The following is a 21,838-nucleotide window of genomic DNA, read 5'->3' as shown; positions in this document are numbered from 1 at the left end:
ACCTGCATCCAAATCATTGAATACAACCATCCACATTAGTTAAGATTTGGGACATTTAATTAATTGCTTTTTAAGATATTATTGCTGCAGTTAGGAAGGGAGCACTGAGATGGGAAGAAGGAGGTTAAATACAGAAAAGATTTAGAAGAGGCAAGTACCATTTTCCAAGTATAAAACTGGTAATATTAAAAGTGACACGGCAGTATATCCACGCGAGTACTTAATGTAGAAACAAGACAGTACGGTTTTTGCAGAGGCCAATGTGACATCTGCTAGCAACATGACATCGTGAAGACTTCTGCCCACCTCTGCCAGACTAGGTGTTACTATGTGCACAGATACACAGAGAATGGAAAGCCCACAAGTGTTGAGTCAAACTAAGGCTCATGATCATAAAGTGGCTACAGTAGGTCCCTTTAAAAAAATGCCACTGCCCCCGGGGCAGCAGTGCTGTCACGGAAGAGGGGGGCCTGCAGACACTGGAAGCAACAGCTTGCTCTGTAGGGCATGTGCTTCTCCAGTTTAGCAGCTAACAGACCACAGTGCCTGCTGGGTGGTTTGTCCAGCGCCACGAATGCACCGGAGACCCAAGAAACAGTTTGCACATAGCTCCTCTCTTGGGGGGGTGCCCACCAGTTCGGTAACTGGAGGGAACGTGACCCCCGGGTCCAAAGGATCCTAGCCTCTCCCTCTAACACACACACACACACACACACACACACACACACACACACGCCCCAACCTCTCCTGGAACCCACAATGGACAGAAGGAACACATACCACACCAGCCCTGCAGTGACACAGCCAGCTAATCACAGTTATTGTGGAGGAAGTACGGTGCTAAAGGCCTGGGGGCGGGGGAAGTCTGGTCGTCTTGGCTCTCCTGGCCAGCATTCCCAGTGAGGGAGGCCAGAGGATACCAGCCTCAAGAGGCTGAATGGTTCAGGAGTCCCTGAGAAGAGTAATGGAACAGAGGAGATTTTCTCCTGACTCATCCTAAAGTACTCCCCTACCCAAACAAAAATCTCAAAGACTGCTGCACCTCCCCCAGGGCCTGGGTCAGGAATAGCCCACCACTGCTCACTGTGAGGAAAAAGGCACACAATATGTCGTCTTCAGAGGAAGACAGTGGCTCCACCTAGCTCAGGGCCCCATGCAAGGGAGAAGGGGGTAGGAAGTGGGTACAGGGTTTGGTCCTGTCCCTGCACCACCCTGAGCAACTAGTCTTAGGAAGGAATCCCAGTCCCTAGGCCGCAACTGACGGTTGCCGTCATGCTTTCCTATCCTAACAAGTTTGTCTCATTCTAGCCAGGGCTGAGAAGTGTCCAGTACCTGAGGCTAAACTGCCATAGTACCTTTGCGAGATGAATATAGGGAAAGAGGCAGGACGAACACACTAATGGGGAGAAAATTTTCCTTGCCGTGGGGGCTCTCTCACACCCTACTGGCACCCACCTAGGGTAAGTCAAGGCAACTCGTGAAGGTGCTCTGAGCTGTTCCTTCAAGTGAACACACTCCTACATGATGGCTTACAACGGTCGGGGGTGGGGAGGGGAGGACCACCAACTCTGGCGACAGAGATGTGACTCTGGGCACTCATCCTGCTCTGACACTCAGAGACGCAGGGAAAGGGCCCTGGTTTCCGATCATCACCAGCCTGGGAGAGGGTACAGGTGTGCTCCGAACACTGCCAATTCAGACAGGCAGCACGAGGGCCGGAAAGTCCTGGGTTCTCTAGAAACCACGTTCTCTTCTTAATCCAGGGGAACAATAGCAAACCAATGAGAGCATGACTTCAAACACGTATCTCCAAAGACGGCAGCAACCAAGTATCAGACCAGGGACTGGAGCACGAAAGAGGGCCGTTCCAGAGCCTGCCTTGATAGACTGAGCAGATCTGCTTGGCCACTCCAATCCTGCAAACCAGGAACAGCGGCCTGTCCAGCTGTGTCCTGGAAAAATAAAGTGAGGTGTGCTAAAAGCGACTCTAAGAGGGACGACTCACCTACTCAAAGAGGAGGGCCGAGAAGGCCGCATGCTTAGAGTACACCTAACACCACCCGGGGAGACGCGTGTCACACGGATGCTTCCGAGCTGCCTCGCCCATCTGCCTGAGAGAACAAAGAAAACCCTCTCGTATCGCATAAACCATACCCCAGCCTCCCTAAGGAATCAGGACAGGTCGGAGCTGTCACACAATGATGAAGTGAAGTGGAAAGCTAGAAGGTTAGAGAAGGAAATGGCTAAAACGATTCCTAGGGTAACATTTGAGAGCAAGGGCAAAATAATTAGGTAATGGACTCCTTTGGGATCTCCACATTCAAAACCACAAAAGGATGATAGGAGGAACAAGAATCCTGAGGATCAAGCCGTCTCGTGGTCCATCTCGTCGTGATCTACGGAGCAAGACCAGATGTTCGAACTGTGCGCGGCCTGTTCCACACCCCCAGAACCTTCTGAAGGCCAGGAGCCCCTCGGGGCAACGGAGGGTCCAGACTCAGCGGGGTTTCGAAGAACCGTTCATCTGGCTGCTCGGAGTTACAGCGTCAGTGCTGAAAAGGCTGTCCAAGAAGACTGAGGTCAATTCTGCCACCAGGTTCCTGTCGACGGTCGTCTGGGCCATGCCGTAGATCGCACCCTACAAATCCAGTCAGAGATCATTACTGGCAATGAGGGGGACAGGGATGGAGATGAAGCTGTGGCTCTGATCTCCCCTTCCTCCCATCCCTGACTTCCATGTCCCTCTTCTCCCCACTCCATGCCCACCCAGACAGTTTTTCACAGGTACTTGCCAGTCTGCCTTTCTGCCCAAAGGAACCAGCCTATGGGATTTGCTGTAGAAAATTCCAGAAAAGGCAGGCTATTGCCTTTCCCGTGTCAAAACTTTCTTTTCAAAGGGACAGGACCACCACCTGCCTTTGTATGGCACTTTTAAATTTATAAGGTGCTTTCTACATAGCATACTTCATTTGAGACCAAACACCTTGGACACGGGTGAGGCAGAGATTATCAGCTTGGAGTAATAAGGTTTGTGGAGACATAACAGAGGCAGGAACAGACTCGAGGTCACTTGGTTCTTCCAACCCCCCCAGGATACCTAAACTTCCACAGGAAGAAAAAAATCCCAAGTGTCCCTACCATTCCTGTGGTCTTTGCTTTAGGATTCTTCATGATCTGAGTGACAGACTCCCGGATGTCCTTTAGGAACTGTATGGCTACTCGCTTCCGAGTGTGTACCAGCGTGATGCAGAAATGAATACTACGGGAGAAGACAGACACAGACAGAGATGAACCTCGGGGGAAAAAAGTTCTAAAATAAAGCAGCCCCCCACACAGGAATTTATCGCTTGCTTCTTCATGTGATTTGTGACGAGTGTTCCCAGTCCTGGGAATCAGGGAGATCAAATACATGGGCTGTCGAGCATGGGCTGACATGAGGGCTTCATGCCTCAGCATGATCGAGAACATCCTGACAGAATGAATACAGCTGCCAGCTCTGTCCCACCCCTCCCCTCCAAAACGGTCAACTGCTAGGCCTTGAGCCACGTGACCACCAAGGGGATGCTTTCATCTTAGATGATACACCTTCATGGGGACAGGGCCACAGGGCGGGGGTCTTGAAGGACTTCAAGGCAAAGAAGCAACTCTAACTCCCCCTGGAGGGAGACTGAGGAACAGAGGGATAGTGAAGAGGAATAAATTGAGTCCACACAGGACTGGCAATGGCACCACGAAGTCAAAGGGATCGGGGTACATAGAAGACACAGGAGAGACCTCTGCCGTTGGGGTGGAGTGTTTATTTATTTATAAGCATCATGGAAGGTTAGATTACAAAGGCATATTAAAGGAGAGAGCAGCGGACCTGAACGATTAGAGGCCCTAAGGGAGGTTTTGAGGGAAGCAGTCAGTTTGTAGGCACCATGTGATGGGGGTGCACAAGACGGGTAGGGAGAGCACAGCCTAGAAAGATGGCAGGGGCGGTGGGGAGGCGTCTCATGACCGGCCACTGGTCTCAAGAGGCTGCCACCTAATTTTGCTAGTTTTAAAACTAATCGTCTTGTTCTGGATACAGAGTAATTCCAGATGGCAAGACGCAATCCTACAGCTACTACAGTTGCCACTGCGGTGCCCGGCCTCATAGCTGATCTCTACGCTTCGGGTCACCTTGCCACCCGAGTTCTTTGGGAGCCACGGCGCGCAGGAAGGGAAGAGGCTCCTCCAGCTTACCTGGGTGGGAACTGCAGGTGGTTCAGGTTCCATCCCTTGGCAGTCATCAGGTTAAACAGTCGGTAGATGTCAAAATCTCGGGAGCCCAGAGCTATGACTGACAACTGAGGATTCCCAAAAACAAAGATGCCTTTGATATTTTCCAGCCTGAAAACAAAAAAAAGGAACAGAAAGGAAGTTCAGCCACATACACTCCTCGGGCCATCACCTCTCTAATCATTCAATGTCTCCCCTATAACACAATCTAATCTTTTAGGGCCTCAGCTCTCTCACCTTCTAAAATCAGGTGGCTAGACTGAGAGCAGTGGTCCCCAAACATTACAAGTATTCAAAGGCCCAAATCCCACCAAGCTCCAATGAGTCAGAATCATCGGCTCTTACCCTATCTGCCCAACTCCCAAATTCTGATATGCCTGAGAGGCATCTGAGGCATAAAAGATGCACGTTAAGGGGAGCCTGGGTGGTTCAGTCAGTTGAGTGTCCGATAGCTCCGGTGATGATCTCGGGCCTCATGGGTTCGAGCCCCACGTCAGGCTCTGTGCTGATAGCTCGGAGCCTGGAGCCTACTTCGGATTCTGTCTCCCTCTCTCTGCCCCTCCCCCACTCGCATTTTTTTTCTCTCTCTCAACAATAAGTAAACATTTAAAAAATTAAAAAAAAAAAATGCACAGTAAAAAAAAAAAAAAATCCTGGCAAAATCATCTATCTCCACAGTTTAAAGTCCTACATGTCATGCCTAATGCATGAAATGGTACAGCAGCTCTCAACACACAGGTCTACCAGCTGGGTATACACAGGCTTCTTTCAAATGAGACAGGCCTAACTGGCCACTTTCATTCACCTTCAGGACTCTGCAAAAGCCTCCCCAGCCCGGGTGAGCCACAGAGACAGGCGGGTAATATGTGCACAGGTAAGTCAGCCAGCACGCAGCCTAGTTCCAGCCTTAGCTCAGCCCTGGATTTCCTCACTTGCCCCGCCCCCATTCATTCCGCCTCATCCCTGATTCTTTTCCTACACTAGCGATTCTCCACGTGTGATTCCTAGACTGGCAGCTTCAGTTCCCACTGGGAACTTCCTAGAGACGCACACCCTCAGACTCCCTTTCCAGATCTACTGAATCAGAATTCTGCATTTTAAACACATCCTCCGGATGGTTAGGACACATGCTCAAGTTCGCACTGAACTGTCTATCAGCCCTTGGTAAGAGCTGCCGGTTGCTGACACGTCCTTTGAGACACGATGGCTCAAGACGAAGCCTGGATCTGACCCTCCAAGTCACAGCAGAGCAAGGGAACTTATCCTCTCGGGCCGGCACCACACTCCTGAGCTGCTGTCCTAAAGCCCCGGTCTCCAGAGGACGGTAAACGGGCTGGGAGTACGGGTGCTTGGCCAGGCAGACGCCTCGAACCTACGAGCAGACAAAGCAAGAGACGAGGCAGAATCCCGATCTTGCACACATACTCTGACTTGAGGAAGCGAGTGGTTTTGATGATCTGTTTGGTAGCTTCAACATAGCCACTCTCACCGAAGTACATCAAGGCAGCCCAACAGGCCGCGCTAATGCCTCCAGGCCGTGAGCCCGCGATGGTCGGGGAAGCGTAGATACCACCCTGCCAATCGGTAGCAACGAAGAACTGATGGCTCCTGTACTTCTTGTCACTGTACAACACCACGGACGAGCCTTTGGGGGCATAGCCATACTGAGGGGGAGAAGCACAGGTGAGTCCACGGTTCTGCCGGGCACGCCTGCCCCACAAACTCAGCCCGCAAACCTCTCTCTCACGCACCCGCTTCTCTCTGCTTCCCGCCCACGTGAAACATTCAAAGTCAGGGGGCGCCCAGGTGGCTCAGTCGGGTGAGCGTCCGACTGCAGCTCAGGCCACGATCTCACGGTTCGGGAGTCCAAGCCCCGCCGTGGGCTCGCCGCTGTCAGCGCAGAGCCCACGTCGCAGCCTCTGTCTCCCGCTCTCTCTGCTCTCACCCTCTCTCTCAAAAATAAATAAACTTAAACAATTAAAAAAAAGAATTCAAAGTCAGGAGGTTAAAGGCTGGAGGGAACTCTCTTTGAGGGGAGAAGGGTGGAATTCGTGTCACTCGGAACAACTCAAATCACGAGCTGACTCCCTTCCCGTTATTTTCATTAGTATTATACTTCCTTTTAAAAAAATCACAGTGCTCAGAATCCAGAAGCTACTTGATGCAGCTGAAAAATAAACTGTGCGCTTGGTTTCCTTATAGAAAATGTGCCCTCCTAACGAACTGTCCCTGCAGCTCACGTGGAGCTAAGTTCACTCCCTGACAGACACCGGGAGAGATGGTAAGGAAGGGGGCACAGGGGTTGCTGGGGGCCGAGGTGAAATCGGATCAGATCCTGACGGAAGATCCGTACACGTTATTTAGAGTCTGAGAACCAGGTCCCCACTACACTGGAAATTAAAAAGAACTCTGCCAGTGCAGCCAAGACAGAGCACGCATCCCGAGGCCGCTATTCCGTCTCCACATCTGGATGCCATTTAAAAGCGTTCCTGACCAACCTACACTTGGTCTCGGTCCCCCAGGGGCGGCAGCATCCGAACATTCCCAAGCACCTAAGCTCTTCCCTTTTTCCACAGGACTCTCCCGTTAGCCCGCACCGGTCGCTCAGGGCAGGAGCCCCAGCAGCGCGGAGCTACAGCACTAACATACACCCTCTTAGGAGTTCTACCATCGACCTCACCCCAAAGGATCCGAAAGCTTCAGGGAACTTTGTTCTGTGGGCCACATGCCTAGGTACCAGCATGTCCCAGTCACATGCCGTCAGCGGGCACAGAAATTCTCTTAGCCACATGCCGCCAAGATAATGGGTCTCTTTTCGCTATTACTTGTCACCTGAACCAGCTACCCTGGTGAGAGCAAAGAGCCGGATTTAATTTTACATTTCTGGCAGACGCTAACGCTCTAACCAATTTATTTTGTTGATACTAGTCACAATAATCAAATGGCTACTTTAACATTCGGTCCTTCCCCGCCTCACCTTGTGGGTATCAGCTGAAATGCTGGTCACGCCTTTCACCCGGAAATCAAACGGCTGCTCCAGCGGGTATCCTGCTTTCTCCATAAAGACGATGAGGAAGCCCCCCAGACAAGCGTCTACATGAAGAGGTATTTTGTATCTGACAGCCAGCTAGTTCCAAAAGAGACCGCAAGAGAATTTCATTTATAGCCATCTAACAAAAACTTTGTAAGACACAGGTGGAAAGGTGTGCTGTAATCCCAAGGCCGTTATGCACGATGGCTTTCATGTTTTAAAAAACTGGCTAGTTTTGACATTCCTAATAAAGCTCATCTTCCAAATGTATTTAGCCTTCAAAATAATTCATCTGAAATGTGGCATTTTATATCTAAATACTGCAGGGCCCCAAACGCAATGCAAAGCCGAACAGGACACAAGCAGCGCTCTGATGTAGGGGGGAAAGGTGCTGCTTTAGTAACGGCGGGGTGGGGAGCCTGTGGGACACCGCCCCCTGCGAGGCACACCCTTGACAAGCAGCCCATCTCCCGGCTGAATGGAAACAGCGGCGCTCTTTCAGAGTATCCAGAGTATCCAGCTTCAACAAAGGCTCTACCTTGTGTCCTCCCTCCCCCACAGCAGAGGCTCCGAAGGGAGCTGGAAGGCTTCCTCTGGGGCTCCTGGGACTTGTGCACAAATCTGAACTCGCACTTGCTTCTCCTCGCCGAGTCCCGCACCATTAGATTCTATCATAAAATCTCAACCTGACCACCTAGCAAGCGGCCCATTTCTCCCGCGTACCTTGGCCACTTCAGGGACAGGATCTAGGATACCGTGAGGAAACTGGGGGGCAGAACAGACGAGCATGGCAGTGTTCCTGGAGATGGCTCTCCTCATCGCCTAGGGGTTAAAGTCGAAAGGAAAATGAGAAGCCACGTCAACATTACTCTCCTCTGTCGCTATTGGCTCAGGGTCTGCGCTCCTCCAGCGCCGCTGCCTCCACCTCTCCAACCCGAGAGAAGACCGCCCCTGCCATGGGGGCAGCACAGAAAACCAGGCCAGAGGGGTCCATCTGGGAAAAAGAGTCTGAGGCCACAATACAGCAAATCACTGTGGGAGGAAACAGCATCGAGCGAAGATGCCGCGGAGCATGTCCCGGCCCCACTTACTAGCGCTGAAACCGGAGGTAAACTACTTAACCGCCCCGGTCTGTTTCCTCACCTGTGCACTGCAAAAATACTAACAGCTTCTACAACTTCCCTGGGCCGTCATAAAGCTCAGATGCAATTTGTATAGCACTCCAGAAACTAGAAAGTTCTCCACAAAGGCAAGGCATAAAAATAAAGGACTACAATTCGGTCTTAAAAAAAGAAAGCCTGCCATTTATGACAACAGGGATGAATCTGGAAGGCATACTGCTAAGCAGGCCAGGAACAGAAAGATAAATACTGCATGATCTCACATACACGGCAGGTACAGCAGTCAATCTCAGAAGCAGAGAGTGGAATGCTGCTTGCTGGGGGCTGGGGGATGAGGGGCACCGAGTTTCAGTGATGTCTAACAGCAAGTTCTGGACGGCTAGTGGATGGCCATGTGACCACGAAACAACAATACTGCACTGTATGCTTGAAATCAGCTGGAGGTCGAAGAGGGAGTCTTAAGTATGCCAACCAAGGAGGAAAAAAACAAAAAGAAAGAAAAGAGTAACTATTTGAGGAGATGGGTATGTTCAATAGCATGACTGTGGGGATTATTTTGCAGTGTATACACATCTCAAAACATCAAGCTGGCACCTTCAATATATTTTTTATTTGTCAACTCATTAATTTGTCAGTTCATAAATCAGTAAAGATGGCAGGCAGAAATAACGCCAGTGCTAATAACTTGGGTAGTTTGGTTCTGAATAAATATTGTTACTATTCTGTTGGCAAGGATACCGATTCAGGCCAATAAAAACCACAAGAAGAGTCTGGGGGCAGGTGAGTCCGTGCTCATGGTACAAAAACAAAGGGGAAAGTGATGTTGCTGAAGCAAAATCAAGGTCTGCGAAGTCTCAAGTCAGGGACTAGATAGATCATCTTGCTATCAGACCTCTGAATTTATGAAAACATTCAATCACCACGGCCAGCAGCAGCTCGTCGGCTGTGGCCGCTACAGTCCAAGGCCTCTGGAGCCCATGTGTGCACGACGTTGGAAAAAGTCAGCCGGTCGGGTACATTCCTGCACCTCACAGTCCCCAGCAGGAAATGGCCCTTCAGGGGAACTCACCCGAACATCCACCTCCATCATTTTGTTCAGTGGAACCCGTATAATCTTCATCCCAAAATAATTGGCTGCTTTGTCAAATGCAGCATGGGCACTCTGGGGGGCCACACTAAATGATAGAGAAGAGGAAAATAATGAAATTCAGATAAAAGCAGGGTTCAAGAGAGAGCCTCATTAGCAGCTCATCTAAATCCCCAAGAGCAAACTTCTAATTATTTTTCCTCACATTTTTACAAGTGTTTATGTTGTTTTTCTTTTTAACCACAAATAAAAAGAGGTCAAATGATTTTCTATAGAAAATTTCTCCCTATGATTTAGCAAATCCGAAGCATACATGAGGGCTGACAGGTAAAAGACGAGGGATTGGGAATTTGGATCAGACCAGCATCAGGCAGAGCCTTTTTGTGTTGGCCATCCAAAGCCGGGAGACCCTGGTGGGAACATGCTGCCTGACACAATACACAGCCAAGCAGGAACCCAAGACCGCTTGGCTGGGGTGTTCTACCAAGTCAGTGGTTCCTTCCATCTCTGAAAGCCCACAGCCTGTGAGAAACGAAAATTCCCATTGTTCCTGTAAACTTGGAAGCAGCATTTCAAATAGCACTGAAATGGGGGGCGCCTGGCTGGCTGGCTCCGTTGGTAGAGTATGTGACTCTTGATCTCACGGTCATGAGTTCAAGCCCCACGCTGGGCACAGAGCTTACTTAAAAAGAAAAAAAAAAAAAAAAAAAAAAAGACAAATAGCACTGAAAAGGAGACTGAGCCATGGTTATGTATTTGCTTTCAAACTTCTCTCAATTACTACACTCTCAAAATCAATCGGTTCCCCTTAAGGAAGGAAAGTCTCGATTACTGAGTTAAGTACCAGGCACTAAGATTTATGTGTGAGAAAGATGGCACCGTGATTTATTCTCTCAGGCATGAGATCACCTGCAACAAAACCCTTAGTGACATTTGCAGGAAAACAGTAACCCAGAGGATGCAGTATAAACACACTGGATAAGGAGAGGGTCTAGAGAAAAACATGCAGCCAAATATCAAAATTATGCCCATGGGGTGCCATTATGGATGAATCTCAAAAAAATTTTTTAAAGTTTTCCTCCCAAAAAACAGCCCTCAGGCTGAAATCTTCTCAGGAAGCACCCCGAGGCAGCCTATTATATTTAAGTAACTTTCACTGAACTAGGTAATTAGAGTTTTCCTTAGGCTCCAGATTACTTATAATAAAATCACAGAATTCAAAGATGTAGTCCCGTCACTCTGTCACTTTTAGAAAAAGGATCTCATTCTTGCTATCGGTATATGCCGTGTACAAACTTGCGAGCTGGGAAAGGGAATGACCTTTAAAATTAACTGGCTGATCCACCCAGGACGTTGCAGAATGTGAAGGGATGAGGGTCAAGCGCAAAGGAAAGGAAGAATGAGGACTGGAACTGCCAGAGGAAGAGGGAAGAGAAGAAGCAGAAAACAGATGGTCAGGCTGTTTGCAACAGCGGTACTCCAAACAGATAATCTAAAGGCCACACATACATACATTTCTGGAGTTCTGATGCCGTTCGCAAAGGCCAGGTCCCGATAAGCTTTGCAGGCCATCAGTATGCTTTCTGTCCCCCCAGAGGTCACCTGTAATAAAGAAGAGATGACATCCATGGAGTGGAGTGAGGGACAACGATCAGCAAGCACATCGATGCCACCTTGATCTTGATGGCGGTCTGATGCAGAAGCAGATAAGGTCTCGAATGCATTCTGCAGAGCAGACACTGCTATGTCTTCCGGAAGGAAATCTGGCTTTATCAGCTAAGCCCAATCTTGGTTCCCAACACTCAAGAGGGCCTGTCATGAGCCCGATCTCCCTCACTGGACTACAAACTCATGAAGGTGGGGACCGATCTGCTCATGACAATATTCTGAGCACTTAGCCTAACAGCTGACACCTAATACAACCTCAATTGACACTTTTCAAAGCCTGATGTGACTCTCATAAACCATGACCAACACAGGCATGTCATACCCATCAGGCTATCTTCTTAGATAGCATCTAAGAATGAATCATTTCAAAACAAACAAACAAACAATCAAACAAAAAGCCACAGCACTGTGGTGTAACCACTGTGAGCTAGGTGGTTATTTTCTTAGACTTCTCATCTCCGAAGATTCATACAAGCTTAGATAACTTCCTCATTGTACAGCTGAGAAGCCCCGAAGACTAAAATAATTCACCCAATGCCATCCATTAGTATCTGTTGCTGAGAAGTAAAACTTTCTACATTTGTTCTTTTAGTACAGCTTAACAGGAGATGGAATGAGAGACAGCGATTTCTGGAATTTCCTAAAGTAACCACATATAGGACAAAAATACCATTGGCTACAAAATCCCAGTGGTCAGCAGTTACATGGAAGATTAGCTGAGAGAAGTCAGTCACATTTTGATTCAGGAAGTCTTCGTGAAACATGTGACCATCACCCACAAGGTAATGCACTGAACTTGGACAAGGGAGACCGGTTTACAAATCCCGGCACTTCTGTGCTGGAGACAACGAAAATGCTTACAGAGGAGGTCAGCTCTGCAAACCAGCAGCACGTCCTGTGGTCAAGCATAAGACCTCAGAATGTCACATGAGGAGCCAAACCAGCTGTGAAGAAAGTCAGGAAAGGACCAGCAACGTCCAAGTCTCCAGTGCGTCAGTCTCTTACTAAGGTCCCGTGATGACCTAAGCAAAAGTATTTCCAAACCCCTAGTCACCCAGCGCACACACCCTATTTTTAGTCCAATAACGAATCAAATCAACATCATTATTTGTTGGGCAAACAACAGTGCACTTTGACTGTAAAGGCAGGAATATCTACATTCTACTTCTGATTTTTATTGCTGATCCCCCAATTTCTATGTTTATTTATTTTTGTTTAATTTTTATTCGGTAGGCTCCATGCCCAACATGGGGCTTGAACTCACAACCCTGAGATCAAGAGTAGCATGCTCTTCCAACTGAGCCAGTCAGGCACTCCAATTCTGCGTTTAACTATGCTGCTAATCTCCCACTGCCCTGTGTGCCCAAAGAAAAAAAATGGAAATTTAATCGTGAAGTGAGAAAAGCCTCAATACTACTTGTAATGTTAGTCAACTTCTTCCAACATTATAAAAACTCTCGCTGTTAATATGTAAGTACGTCAGAGAACAAGAGTAGAACATGGCCTACTTGGAGAATTTTCTTTCAGATGCTGTTTGTAGCCAAAGGCATTTGCACAAGCCAAGACTGTTCTCCGTGGCAACAGAATTTCTTTTAGTATACGAGATAACCTCTCATCCGTTCTGAGGCAAATGAAGTTAATAAAAGGAAAAACAGCTTAAGTTGAAGAACAAAGAACAGAAAGAGCTGAGATCTTAGTTGGGAGCATGCTACAGACAGCCCAGCCATGAGGCTCTGTCGTCTTCTTTCCCATCTCTGAACCCCGAACTGTTTTCACCAAAAGCAGCAGAGACAGAGACATGTGAGAGAGAGACAGAGAGATATAAGAGAGAGACAGAAATAGAGAAGGGTGAGAGAAACAGAGAAACTGAAATAATCCCAGAGGTAATTAGTTCTCTTATAAAATTTTATGTAATAGAAAAGACTGGAGATCTCAGACTCCATCCTTCTCCTGATCCCTGACACAGCCACTAAAAAAGATCAAAACGGAAGAGGCATGGTTTAACTGTAGCAATGCAAAAACAAAACACAAAACAAAAACAAAAACCAGGGCTGGACTTCTGGATTAAGATGGAAGGCTGAAACCGCTCCACAACTACCTTCTCTCCCGCAGGACCTAGGAGAAGGAAGAAAAGAAGAAGCAGAAACCTGCAGTAACAATCACCAAACAAAGAAACAGATACTCGGAAGCAATATACTTCAAATAGTGGCAAGGAAAAAGGAGAAGTTTCTAAAGGATAGCAGACAGCAGAATACAGTTCCTAATCCCCCCTCCAGGCCCTGAAAATTGTCCTGTGGGCCAGCAAAATCCTGAGAACTCTCATTAAAGCCCCCAAATCTTCAGAGAAACAATGGAGGGGGTGTCCTTATCTTCAGATCAGTGAGTGGTTGCCCTGGCGGCTAAGGAGAAACCAGCAAAATGAGAATGTGGGGACCGACCCCTGAAGTCAGGGCTTCAGGGATATAGAACGGGTTAAAGAAACAATCAAAGCCCAAGGGTGTTATTCTCTTCCAACTAGGCAGAGTGAACTCTAAGAGATAACTCTTAACGAAATCTCAGAAGAGACCCACCGAACCCAACACAGATGCAACAAAGCAGCTCTTAACCAAATGCTCTCACATGAGAGATCGGCCACCACGCAGCAGAACAAACTCGAATGTTCTGAGGAGCATGAGCCATGATGAAAGAAAATGGCACGGTAACCATGCAAATATTCAAAAAGGAAAAAAAAAGGAGCACGCAAAACAAAAGCCAAACTCAAAAAATGGTAACGGCCTAAAGAGAGGGGAAATCCACACACCTGTTGGTCCCTATAGGACAATACGGTAAGAACGTGGATTCCAAAAAAAAAAAAAAAAGAACGTGGATTCAAGAGAACAAGCGCTGAATGACTGGACACCAAAAACAAGATCATGAGACCACAGACCCCAAAGCACAAAGTACCAAACGATCCCAACACAGAATTAAGGCATAGGAAACAGAATAAGCCCCGCCGAGAACAAAAACAATGACTTGGAGGAAAGGTTGAGGCAAGTGTAGCGAACCGGATTAGCAAAAGACAGACTGAAAGACGGACGCCGCTCCGCACGTGGAGAGCTGCGTCCTCCTGGCTAGACACGGAGAACCAAACGGGGTTCCAACAAGAAACACAGGGACGGTCGCAAATCTGGGAAATCCTATTCTCCGAGGAAGAGCTGAGCAGCCTAGGGCAAAGTGGGGAAGAGAAAATCCAGAGGGAAAGAGGCTGCAAAGTGCGCACGGTCACGTGGGAAAACAACCACCCCGGAACCCCATCTCCGGCAACACTGACCGTATAGCTGGGCCTCCCGCGAGAGACGACCAAAAGCCTGAGGAAACAGTAAGAGTTTTTTACACCCGCCACTGAGCTAACACGAAGGAGTAAACTGAACCTGGACAAAGCGACATCGAGAATCCTACAGATACGGGAGGGCCAGAGCCGGCCTCGGCCGTGAGGGCTGCTGCCGCCCCCGGACACCAAACTCCCGTGGTGACAACTGACAGGAGATCAACTCAGGGCCTGCCCCCGGTAAGGACTCTGACAGCACACGGCTGAAGACCGGGGACCCGCACCCACATTCTCAGGGGAACAAGAAATACCCCAGTGGTGCAGAAGAGGGCAGCAAGAAAACTGCTTTCTCGGCTCTGACGGGCAGGCGAAGAAACACAAAGAACTCTCGGGAACGGATAACGAGACCGCTTTCACATGAGTCTGTGTTGTGAACTCACGCCACCGCCGTAGCACGAAACTGCAAGCTGAGCATCGGATGCAGATCGCTTCCCAGCGACTCCCCGGCATCTGGCAGGAGCTGCTGCACATCTTCTCTGCCAGACCTTCATTTCCATCTAGGCCTCAAAGATAGGTTCCCGGGAAGACGAGTGGCTCACAGTTGAAACAACAACAAAGTCACAAATAAGACAACACAAGACAACATGAGTGAAACCGGCAGAGACAGGTTGAGGCTCAGAAGTGGTGGAATTAGACACAGAATAGAAAATAATCACGTGCAATATATTTAAGGAAACAAAATATACGCCAAGCAAAGGAACGATAAAGAACTGCCACGCAGGGGTGCCTAGCTGGCTCAGTGCGTAGAGCATGTGACGCTTGACCTCAGGGTTGGGAGTTCAAGACCCACATCGGGCACAGAGCTTACTTTAAAAATTAATTCATTGATCAATTAGTTGAATCAATGAAAGCTCTGTAATTATCTCCTGGCTCCGACGATTATCACCTCACAGCCCATCTTCCCTCTACCCACAACACCCCGGCCACTGCTGCTACGGAGAACATCGCTGCTCTAACGGCTACGCCTGTCCAAGTTCCCCATGTCTCCTGGCTAATTAACCACCTGTCGGATGTGTGTCAGCCCTTCTCACTCTAGCCTCATGGCTCTCAACCTCTTCTGTGCCTTCTATTTGTCTCTCTGGATTTTATTCTGGCTGAGTTTTTATCTGTCTTGTTCCGTAAGTTTGACTCACGAACCACGTGAGTATTTTACAGAGTTCTAAATGAGACCGGGCTCTTTGGACAAGTGGCTGAATCAGGGTCTGGAAGCATGCAAGGTCAACCTGGAATATTTCATCAAATAAAAGTATTTTCTCAAAAAAAGGGAAAAAGAAAGGAAGCTTTCAAAGACTACATGAGTCACACAAAAGGACCCAAGAGCCAAAACTAAGAGGCTCCCACTGGTCAAAATGGGCCAATTTGAGCATTAATCGGAGCAGCAGCTCCAATGGACTGAAGCAAATTACTCTACAATGTTCCACCGCACTATTGACAGCCACTGGTTACTGCCAGTTTGCAGCTACCATGGACAGTGCTGCTGTGAGTATACATCCACCCCGACACACACATGTACCAGTTTTCCTAGGGTACGCCCTGAGTAGTGACATTTCAGGGTCATGAGATACGTGTATCCTTGACTTGACCAGACAAGGCCAAACTATGTTCTGGTTGCTTCACTGGTGGCCTCTTAGAAGTCCACAGAGTCTGTGGCACAGGAGAATACCCACATACACTAAGTATACTGGCCTCTCCCACCATGCCACCTGTTCATATAAATGCCATAAAGGAACCCATTGCTGGATTATGGTTGGCTCAGTTTTTAACAGCTTTGGAATTCTGGGGGGGAATGAATGCCAGGAATACCATTCTGTTAGATACAGAATATACGAATGTGTTGATTTTTCATGGTGCCAACATAAAGTAAAACAACTACTGCTTATTGGAAAAAACAAAAAACTATAAAATGTTCTTGCCTTTGGACAGGCCCTTCAATAGTTAAATTTGCAGAGGGGCACCTGGGTGGCTCAGTCGGTTAAGCGACTGACTTCGGCTCAGGTCATGATCTCACGATCCGTGAGTTCGAGCCCCGTGTCGGGCTCTGTGCTGACAGCTCAGAGCCTGGAGCCCGTTTCGGATTCTGTGTCTCCCTCTCTCTCCGCCCCTCCCCTGCTCATGCTCAGTCTCTGTCTCAAAAATAAATAAATGTTAAAAAAAAATTTTTTTTAATAAAAAAAAATAGTTAAATTTGCAGATATTATAATGATTATAAAAGTATCTGATAGGCTTAGTGCCTCTAGGTTACCACTACAGCATGCTGAGTTAAATCTAACTACCCTGCATAAGCAGAGATTGAGAGACCTGAGTTTCTTCTAGAGAAAGCAAGTATCAGTCTGTAGTAACAAATCTAAACGGAAGTTTATCAATCACAGTTTAGGAAAATTAACAAACATCTACTAGAAAGAACAGCTGAAACAAAAAATCCTTACATGTGTCTTTAAATATAATAATTTCCCCTTCCTTTATTCCTAAACCAACTAAAAGAGATTTGATTTATAGCAAAATAATAAACTTCCAGCTCGAGTAAAATGAGAAGTATATCAAAAACACTATGATGGCTTGACAAAATTATATAGACCAATGGGTAAGCAGTGGGTGTGTCAGTGGATGGAGGAAAGAGGGAGGGAGAGAAAGAAAAGAATAGAGCAGATGTGCAAAACATTTACATTTAGCGAATCCACGGTGTTCTCTAAACTGTTATAGGAACTGATATAAAGTTTAAAATGTTTCAAAAGAAAAACCTGAAAAGAAAAAAAAAACTTTAAAAATGTACAATAAGGGGTGCCTGGGTGGCTCAGTCGGTTAACTGACTTTGGCTCAGGTCATGATCTCACAGTTTGTGAGTTCAATCCCCACGTCGGGCTCTGTGTTGCCAGCTCGGAGCCTGGAGCCTGCTTTGGATTCTGTGTCTCCCTCTTTCTCTGCCCCTTCCCTGCTCGCATTCTGTCTCTCTCTCTCAAAAATAAATAAACATGAAAAAAAATTTTTTTTAAATGTACAATAAAATGTCGGTGCTCTAAAAACTGTAAAAGTTGGGGCACCTGGGTGTCTTGGTGAGTTAAGCTCCTGACTCTTGGTTTCGGCTCAGGTCATGACCTCACAGGTTGTGAGATCGAGCCCCATGTGGGGCTCTGTGCTGACAGTGTGAAGCCAGCTTGGGAATTCTCTCCCTCCCTCTCTCTCTCTGCCCCTCCCCTGCTCCTGCTCTCTTTCTCTCTCAAAATAAATACACTTAAAAACAAAGTTTTTTTTATTGCAAAAGTTAACATTTTTACATTGCTGTTAATCTGGATCTTCCTACAATAATCACATATTACCTGTATAATAAAATGTTTTCAACAAACTCTTCTATTTTAAGCTAACAATATAAGATAGTTGGAGGCCCCTGCATACACTTACACATCCACAGGAATCCGGTCCCCCATTGAACAGGGAACAAGCTATTCTTACAATCTCTGCCTCGATCTTTCGCAGTCCTGGGAAGATATCTGGATGCAATGGATTACTCCACGCAAAATTTCCGTAAGCCTGCAAAGAAATGCAAGCAGATATGAAGTATGATAAATACACCGCATGGGACAAAGAACCATGCACTACACAAAAGTTTCTAAGTATCAGGCACAACACTAGAAACCGGAAAAACGGTAAGATGTGTTCTCCAACATAAAGAAGATCAACATATAGTGGAGGAAACAGACATGCAAATAAATTATTTTACAGCATGGTGAGAAAGGAAGCGTAGATGTGGTTAAAAGCACACACTAAAACACCAAACAGGGGCGCCAGGGTGGCTCAGTCGGTTAAGCGGCCGACTTCGGCTCAGGTCATGATCTCGCGGTCCGTGAGTTCGAGCCCCACGTCGGGCTCTGTGCTGACAGCTCAGAGCCTGGAGCCTGTTTCAGATTCTGTGTGTCTCTCTCTCTGCCCCTCCCCTATTCACGCTCTGTCTCTCTCTGTCTCAAAAATAAATAAACGTTAAAAAAAAATTAATTAAAATAAATAAATAAAAAAGAAAATAAAACACCAAACAGACCCGTTTTGCAATCTTAGCTTTGCCTGTTACCTCTAGTTGTGTAATCTTAGGTCCAATAACCTCTCTGAGGCTGTTTCCTCATATGCTCAAGGGGATAATTATGGTCCCTACCTGCTAGGGTTCTAGCGATGAGTAAATAACATAACACGCACGCAAAGCACTTAGTAGGGCATCCAGCACAAACCAGCTATTGTGGTCAGTGCAGTACCAGAAGCATGCAAGCGATGGAAGGGGCCCTAAGGAGGGAATAACAAACATCCCCAGGGGTCTGAGGTGTCTGTAGAGTGGAATCACTAGGAATGTGACAGATCAATAGGAATTCATCATTTAGAACAGGCGGAGTGAAGGGGAGGAAAACATGGTATGAGTGAGCTATGTGCCGCGAAGAGAAAAGGTGAAAGTTTAAGTTTACGTGGGAAAGTAACAAAGTGGTTAAAAATACAGGTAGGGGGGCGCCTGGGTGGCGCAGTCGGTTAAGCGTCCGACTTCGGCCAGGTCACGATCTCGCGGTCCGTGAGTTCGAGCCCCGCATCGGGCTCTGGGCTGATGGCTCAGAGCCTGGAGCCTGTTTCCGATTCTGTGTCTCCGTCTCTCTCTGCCCCTCCCCCATTCATGCTCTGTCTCTCTCTGTCCCAAAAATAAATAAAAACGTTGAAAAAAAAAATTTAAAAAAAAAAAAAAAATACAGGTAGGAAGCTGGCTCCTGACGGGGTTTACATCTTCTGCTACAAAAGCAGCTTGGGTTTTATCCTGTAGGTAGTGGGAAGCCACTGAAAGGTTTTTTTTTTTTCCTGGTTTTGTTTTTGTTTTGTTTGTTTTGGGGAGAGGGAGGAAGGGAGAGAAAGAGAGAGAGAGAGAGAGAGAGAGAGAGAAAATCCCGAGTAGGCTCCACACTCAGCGTGGAGCCCAAAGTAGGGCTTGGTCTCATGGTGGTGAGATCATGACCTGAGCCAAAACCAAGAGTCAGACACTTAATTGACTGAGCCACGCAGGCACCTCACCACTGAAAGATTTTTAGGCAGAGAATAAGATCAGAGCACTATGTCAAGACATAGCAGAGCAAAACCTGTAATATTTAGTAAGGTAAGAGCAGTTTCATAGTTATTATAATCAAACACAAAGACCTTAGAGACTATAAGGCCCATGCCAATTTTACATGACAAAGTAGGGTTTAAGAAATAAACTTGATTAGAAAAGGAAGAAGCGATAGGCAACTCTAAAGTCAACAGAAAACAAGAATTATCTGAATTATGAGTGAGCCTACTGCTCATTCTCAGATCATCTGATTTGAGATGTGGGAAGTATAGGAAATGATGACCAAATTTCTGTTCCTCATCCCTTCTTAGCAAACAAAATATGTCTGGTCATTAATAACCTCAAATGATGGGGGACTACCTTCCCTAGTAATCTGCCTTCTACACAGGGCATGTATAAAGCCTAAAAACATAGGTCGTATTGTACTTTTTTATAGACTGAAGAGATCTCTAACAGTACAATTCATATTCACCTATGTGTGGGTAAAGAGAGACTCTCTGAAGTTATTTTTAACAATATGCTTTCCTTAAGTAACTTTTTTAATGTTTATTTATTTTTCAGAGAGAGAGAGAGAGAGAGAGAGAGAGAGAGAGAGAGAGAGAGAGAAAGCGCATGAGCAGGGGAGGGGCAGAGAGAGAGGCAGACACAGAATCCGAAGCAGGCTCCAGGCTCTGAGCTGTCAGCACAGAGCCCCAACGCAAGGCTCAAAGCCACGAACCATGAGATCATAACCCGAGCGGAAGTCGGATGCTTAGCCAACTGAGCCACCCAGGCGCCCCTACGTAATATTTTATTTTAATTACCCAACTAAGGAGAAAAACTGACTGGCACTCACCTTCACGAGGAGTTCGGTGAGCTCTTCCTCCCCACTGTACACAGCTCCGGACGCCTTCCCTTCTTGCCAGAAGACATCTGGAGAGAAAGTTAAGACCAGTGAGTCAGTAAACAGGAACTTTTGGGAAGACACTTAGGTTCTTTTTTTTTATTAAAAAAAAAATTTTTTTTTAATATTTATTTTTGACAGAGAGAGACAGAGCACAAGCGGGGTAGGGGCAGAGAGAGAGGGAGACACAGAATCTGAAGCAGGCTCCAGGCTCTGAACAAGAGGTCAGCACAGAGCCCGACGCGGGGCTTGAACTCACAGACCGCGAGATCATGACCTGAGCCGAAGTCCGATGCTCAACCGACTGAGCCACCCAGGCGCCCCTACACTCAGGTTCTAATAAGGAAGAAATAAGAAGTTAACCCCACTGGTACAAAAGAAACCCCAAAGTCTGAGCGGAAACTCAAAGGTGTTCTTATAATAAATCAAGAAAAAGCATTCCAATAAAGAGCTATCGCAGCAAAATAAAGATGAAAGATCTTCCGTTACTATCAACAAAGGTGTGAAAAGATATTCACAGCACCCAGGTATAATACAGATAGTCGAGGGGCGCCTGGGTGGCTCGGTCGGTTGAGCATCTGACTATGGCCCAGGTCATGATATCAGTTTGTGGGTTCGAGTCCTGCATCCAGCTCTGTGCTGACAGCTCAGTGTGGAACCTGCTTCGAGTTCTGTGTCTCCCTTCTCTTTGCCCCTCCCCTCGTGCATGCTCTCTCTCAAAAATAAACAAACATTAAAAAAATATACAGTGCAACGAAGACGCTGTCATCATCCCCAACTATCTTCTAAAGGAGAAAAATTTTCCTTTACTTCTACTCATTTTCTGGTCTCTGTATGACTAACTTGACTTTTTTCTGCAACAGGTTCCTTCTTCTCTCCCTTCCTACCCAGTCAAAGAAGTGTGAGGAGCGTCACGAGCAGAGTTGGCAGAAAGTATGAACTGGCAGTACACTCTCATCAGAGTTGGAGTCCGGGAACCGAATCCCTGACCAGACAAACCATGATGATGCATGTACCATCGGCCCCTGGTCTCAGTGTCCCCTCCTTCGCACGAGCCTGGAACCCACTCCCCCGACAATTAGCCACAACCTTCTAGCAACACATGCAGTAGCACTCAGCATCAGGAACGCGGTCAACGCTGGGATCAAGCTCAGAAGAAAGGTTCCTGACCAGAACGCGAGGTCTAACTTTCCACTTCCTGTCTGGCGTGCTTCTCCAAAGGCAGTCTACCTTGTTATCAACAAATCTGCCGGCGTGGCTATCCCAGGTCCTTTCGCTACAGGACGGCTGTGCCCTACTGAAAGTGCACAGTGAGAGGGCAATCACAGAGACGCACGGACTGAAAACTGTAGC

At 47.3% G+C, this 21,838-nt stretch overlaps 1 protein-coding gene across 7 annotated transcripts in view; it reads right to left on the bottom strand.

Moving 5' to 3' along the window:
• Positions 1–39: 39 nt before the first annotated feature.
• The window catches only part of SGPL1 (sphingosine-1-phosphate lyase 1), a 76,194-nt gene continuing 54,395 nt past the window's right edge, over positions 40–21,838 (bottom strand). For all 7 annotated transcript variants that reach the window (XM_047824429.1, XM_047824432.1, XM_047824434.1 and 4 more), the window contains 10 exons: positions 20,438–20,514; positions 17,934–18,062; positions 11,016–11,104; positions 9,485–9,590; positions 8,018–8,116; positions 7,241–7,390; positions 5,689–5,927; positions 4,228–4,374; positions 3,139–3,259; positions 40–2,638 (listed from right to left, as the gene is read on the bottom strand). In XM_047824429.1, coding sequence (XP_047680385.1) covers positions 2,498–2,638; positions 3,139–3,259; positions 4,228–4,374; positions 5,689–5,927; positions 7,241–7,390; positions 8,018–8,116; positions 9,485–9,590; positions 11,016–11,104; positions 17,934–18,062; positions 20,438–20,514 — 1,298 coding nt within the window. In that variant the 3' untranslated portion in view covers positions 40–2,497. The remainder of the gene's footprint in view (positions 2,639–3,138; positions 3,260–4,227; positions 4,375–5,688; positions 5,928–7,240; positions 7,391–8,017; positions 8,117–9,484; positions 9,591–11,015; positions 11,105–17,933; positions 18,063–20,437; positions 20,515–21,838) is intronic.

The sequence above is a fragment of the Prionailurus viverrinus genome, chromosome D2 (genome assembly GCF_022837055.1).
Source record: "Prionailurus viverrinus isolate Anna chromosome D2, UM_Priviv_1.0, whole genome shotgun sequence".
NCBI classification, from domain to species: Eukaryota; Metazoa; Chordata; class Mammalia; order Carnivora; family Felidae; genus Prionailurus; species Prionailurus viverrinus.
Note: the sequence above shows the minus strand (reverse complement) of the source record. Positions and strands in the feature narration are given on the sequence as shown.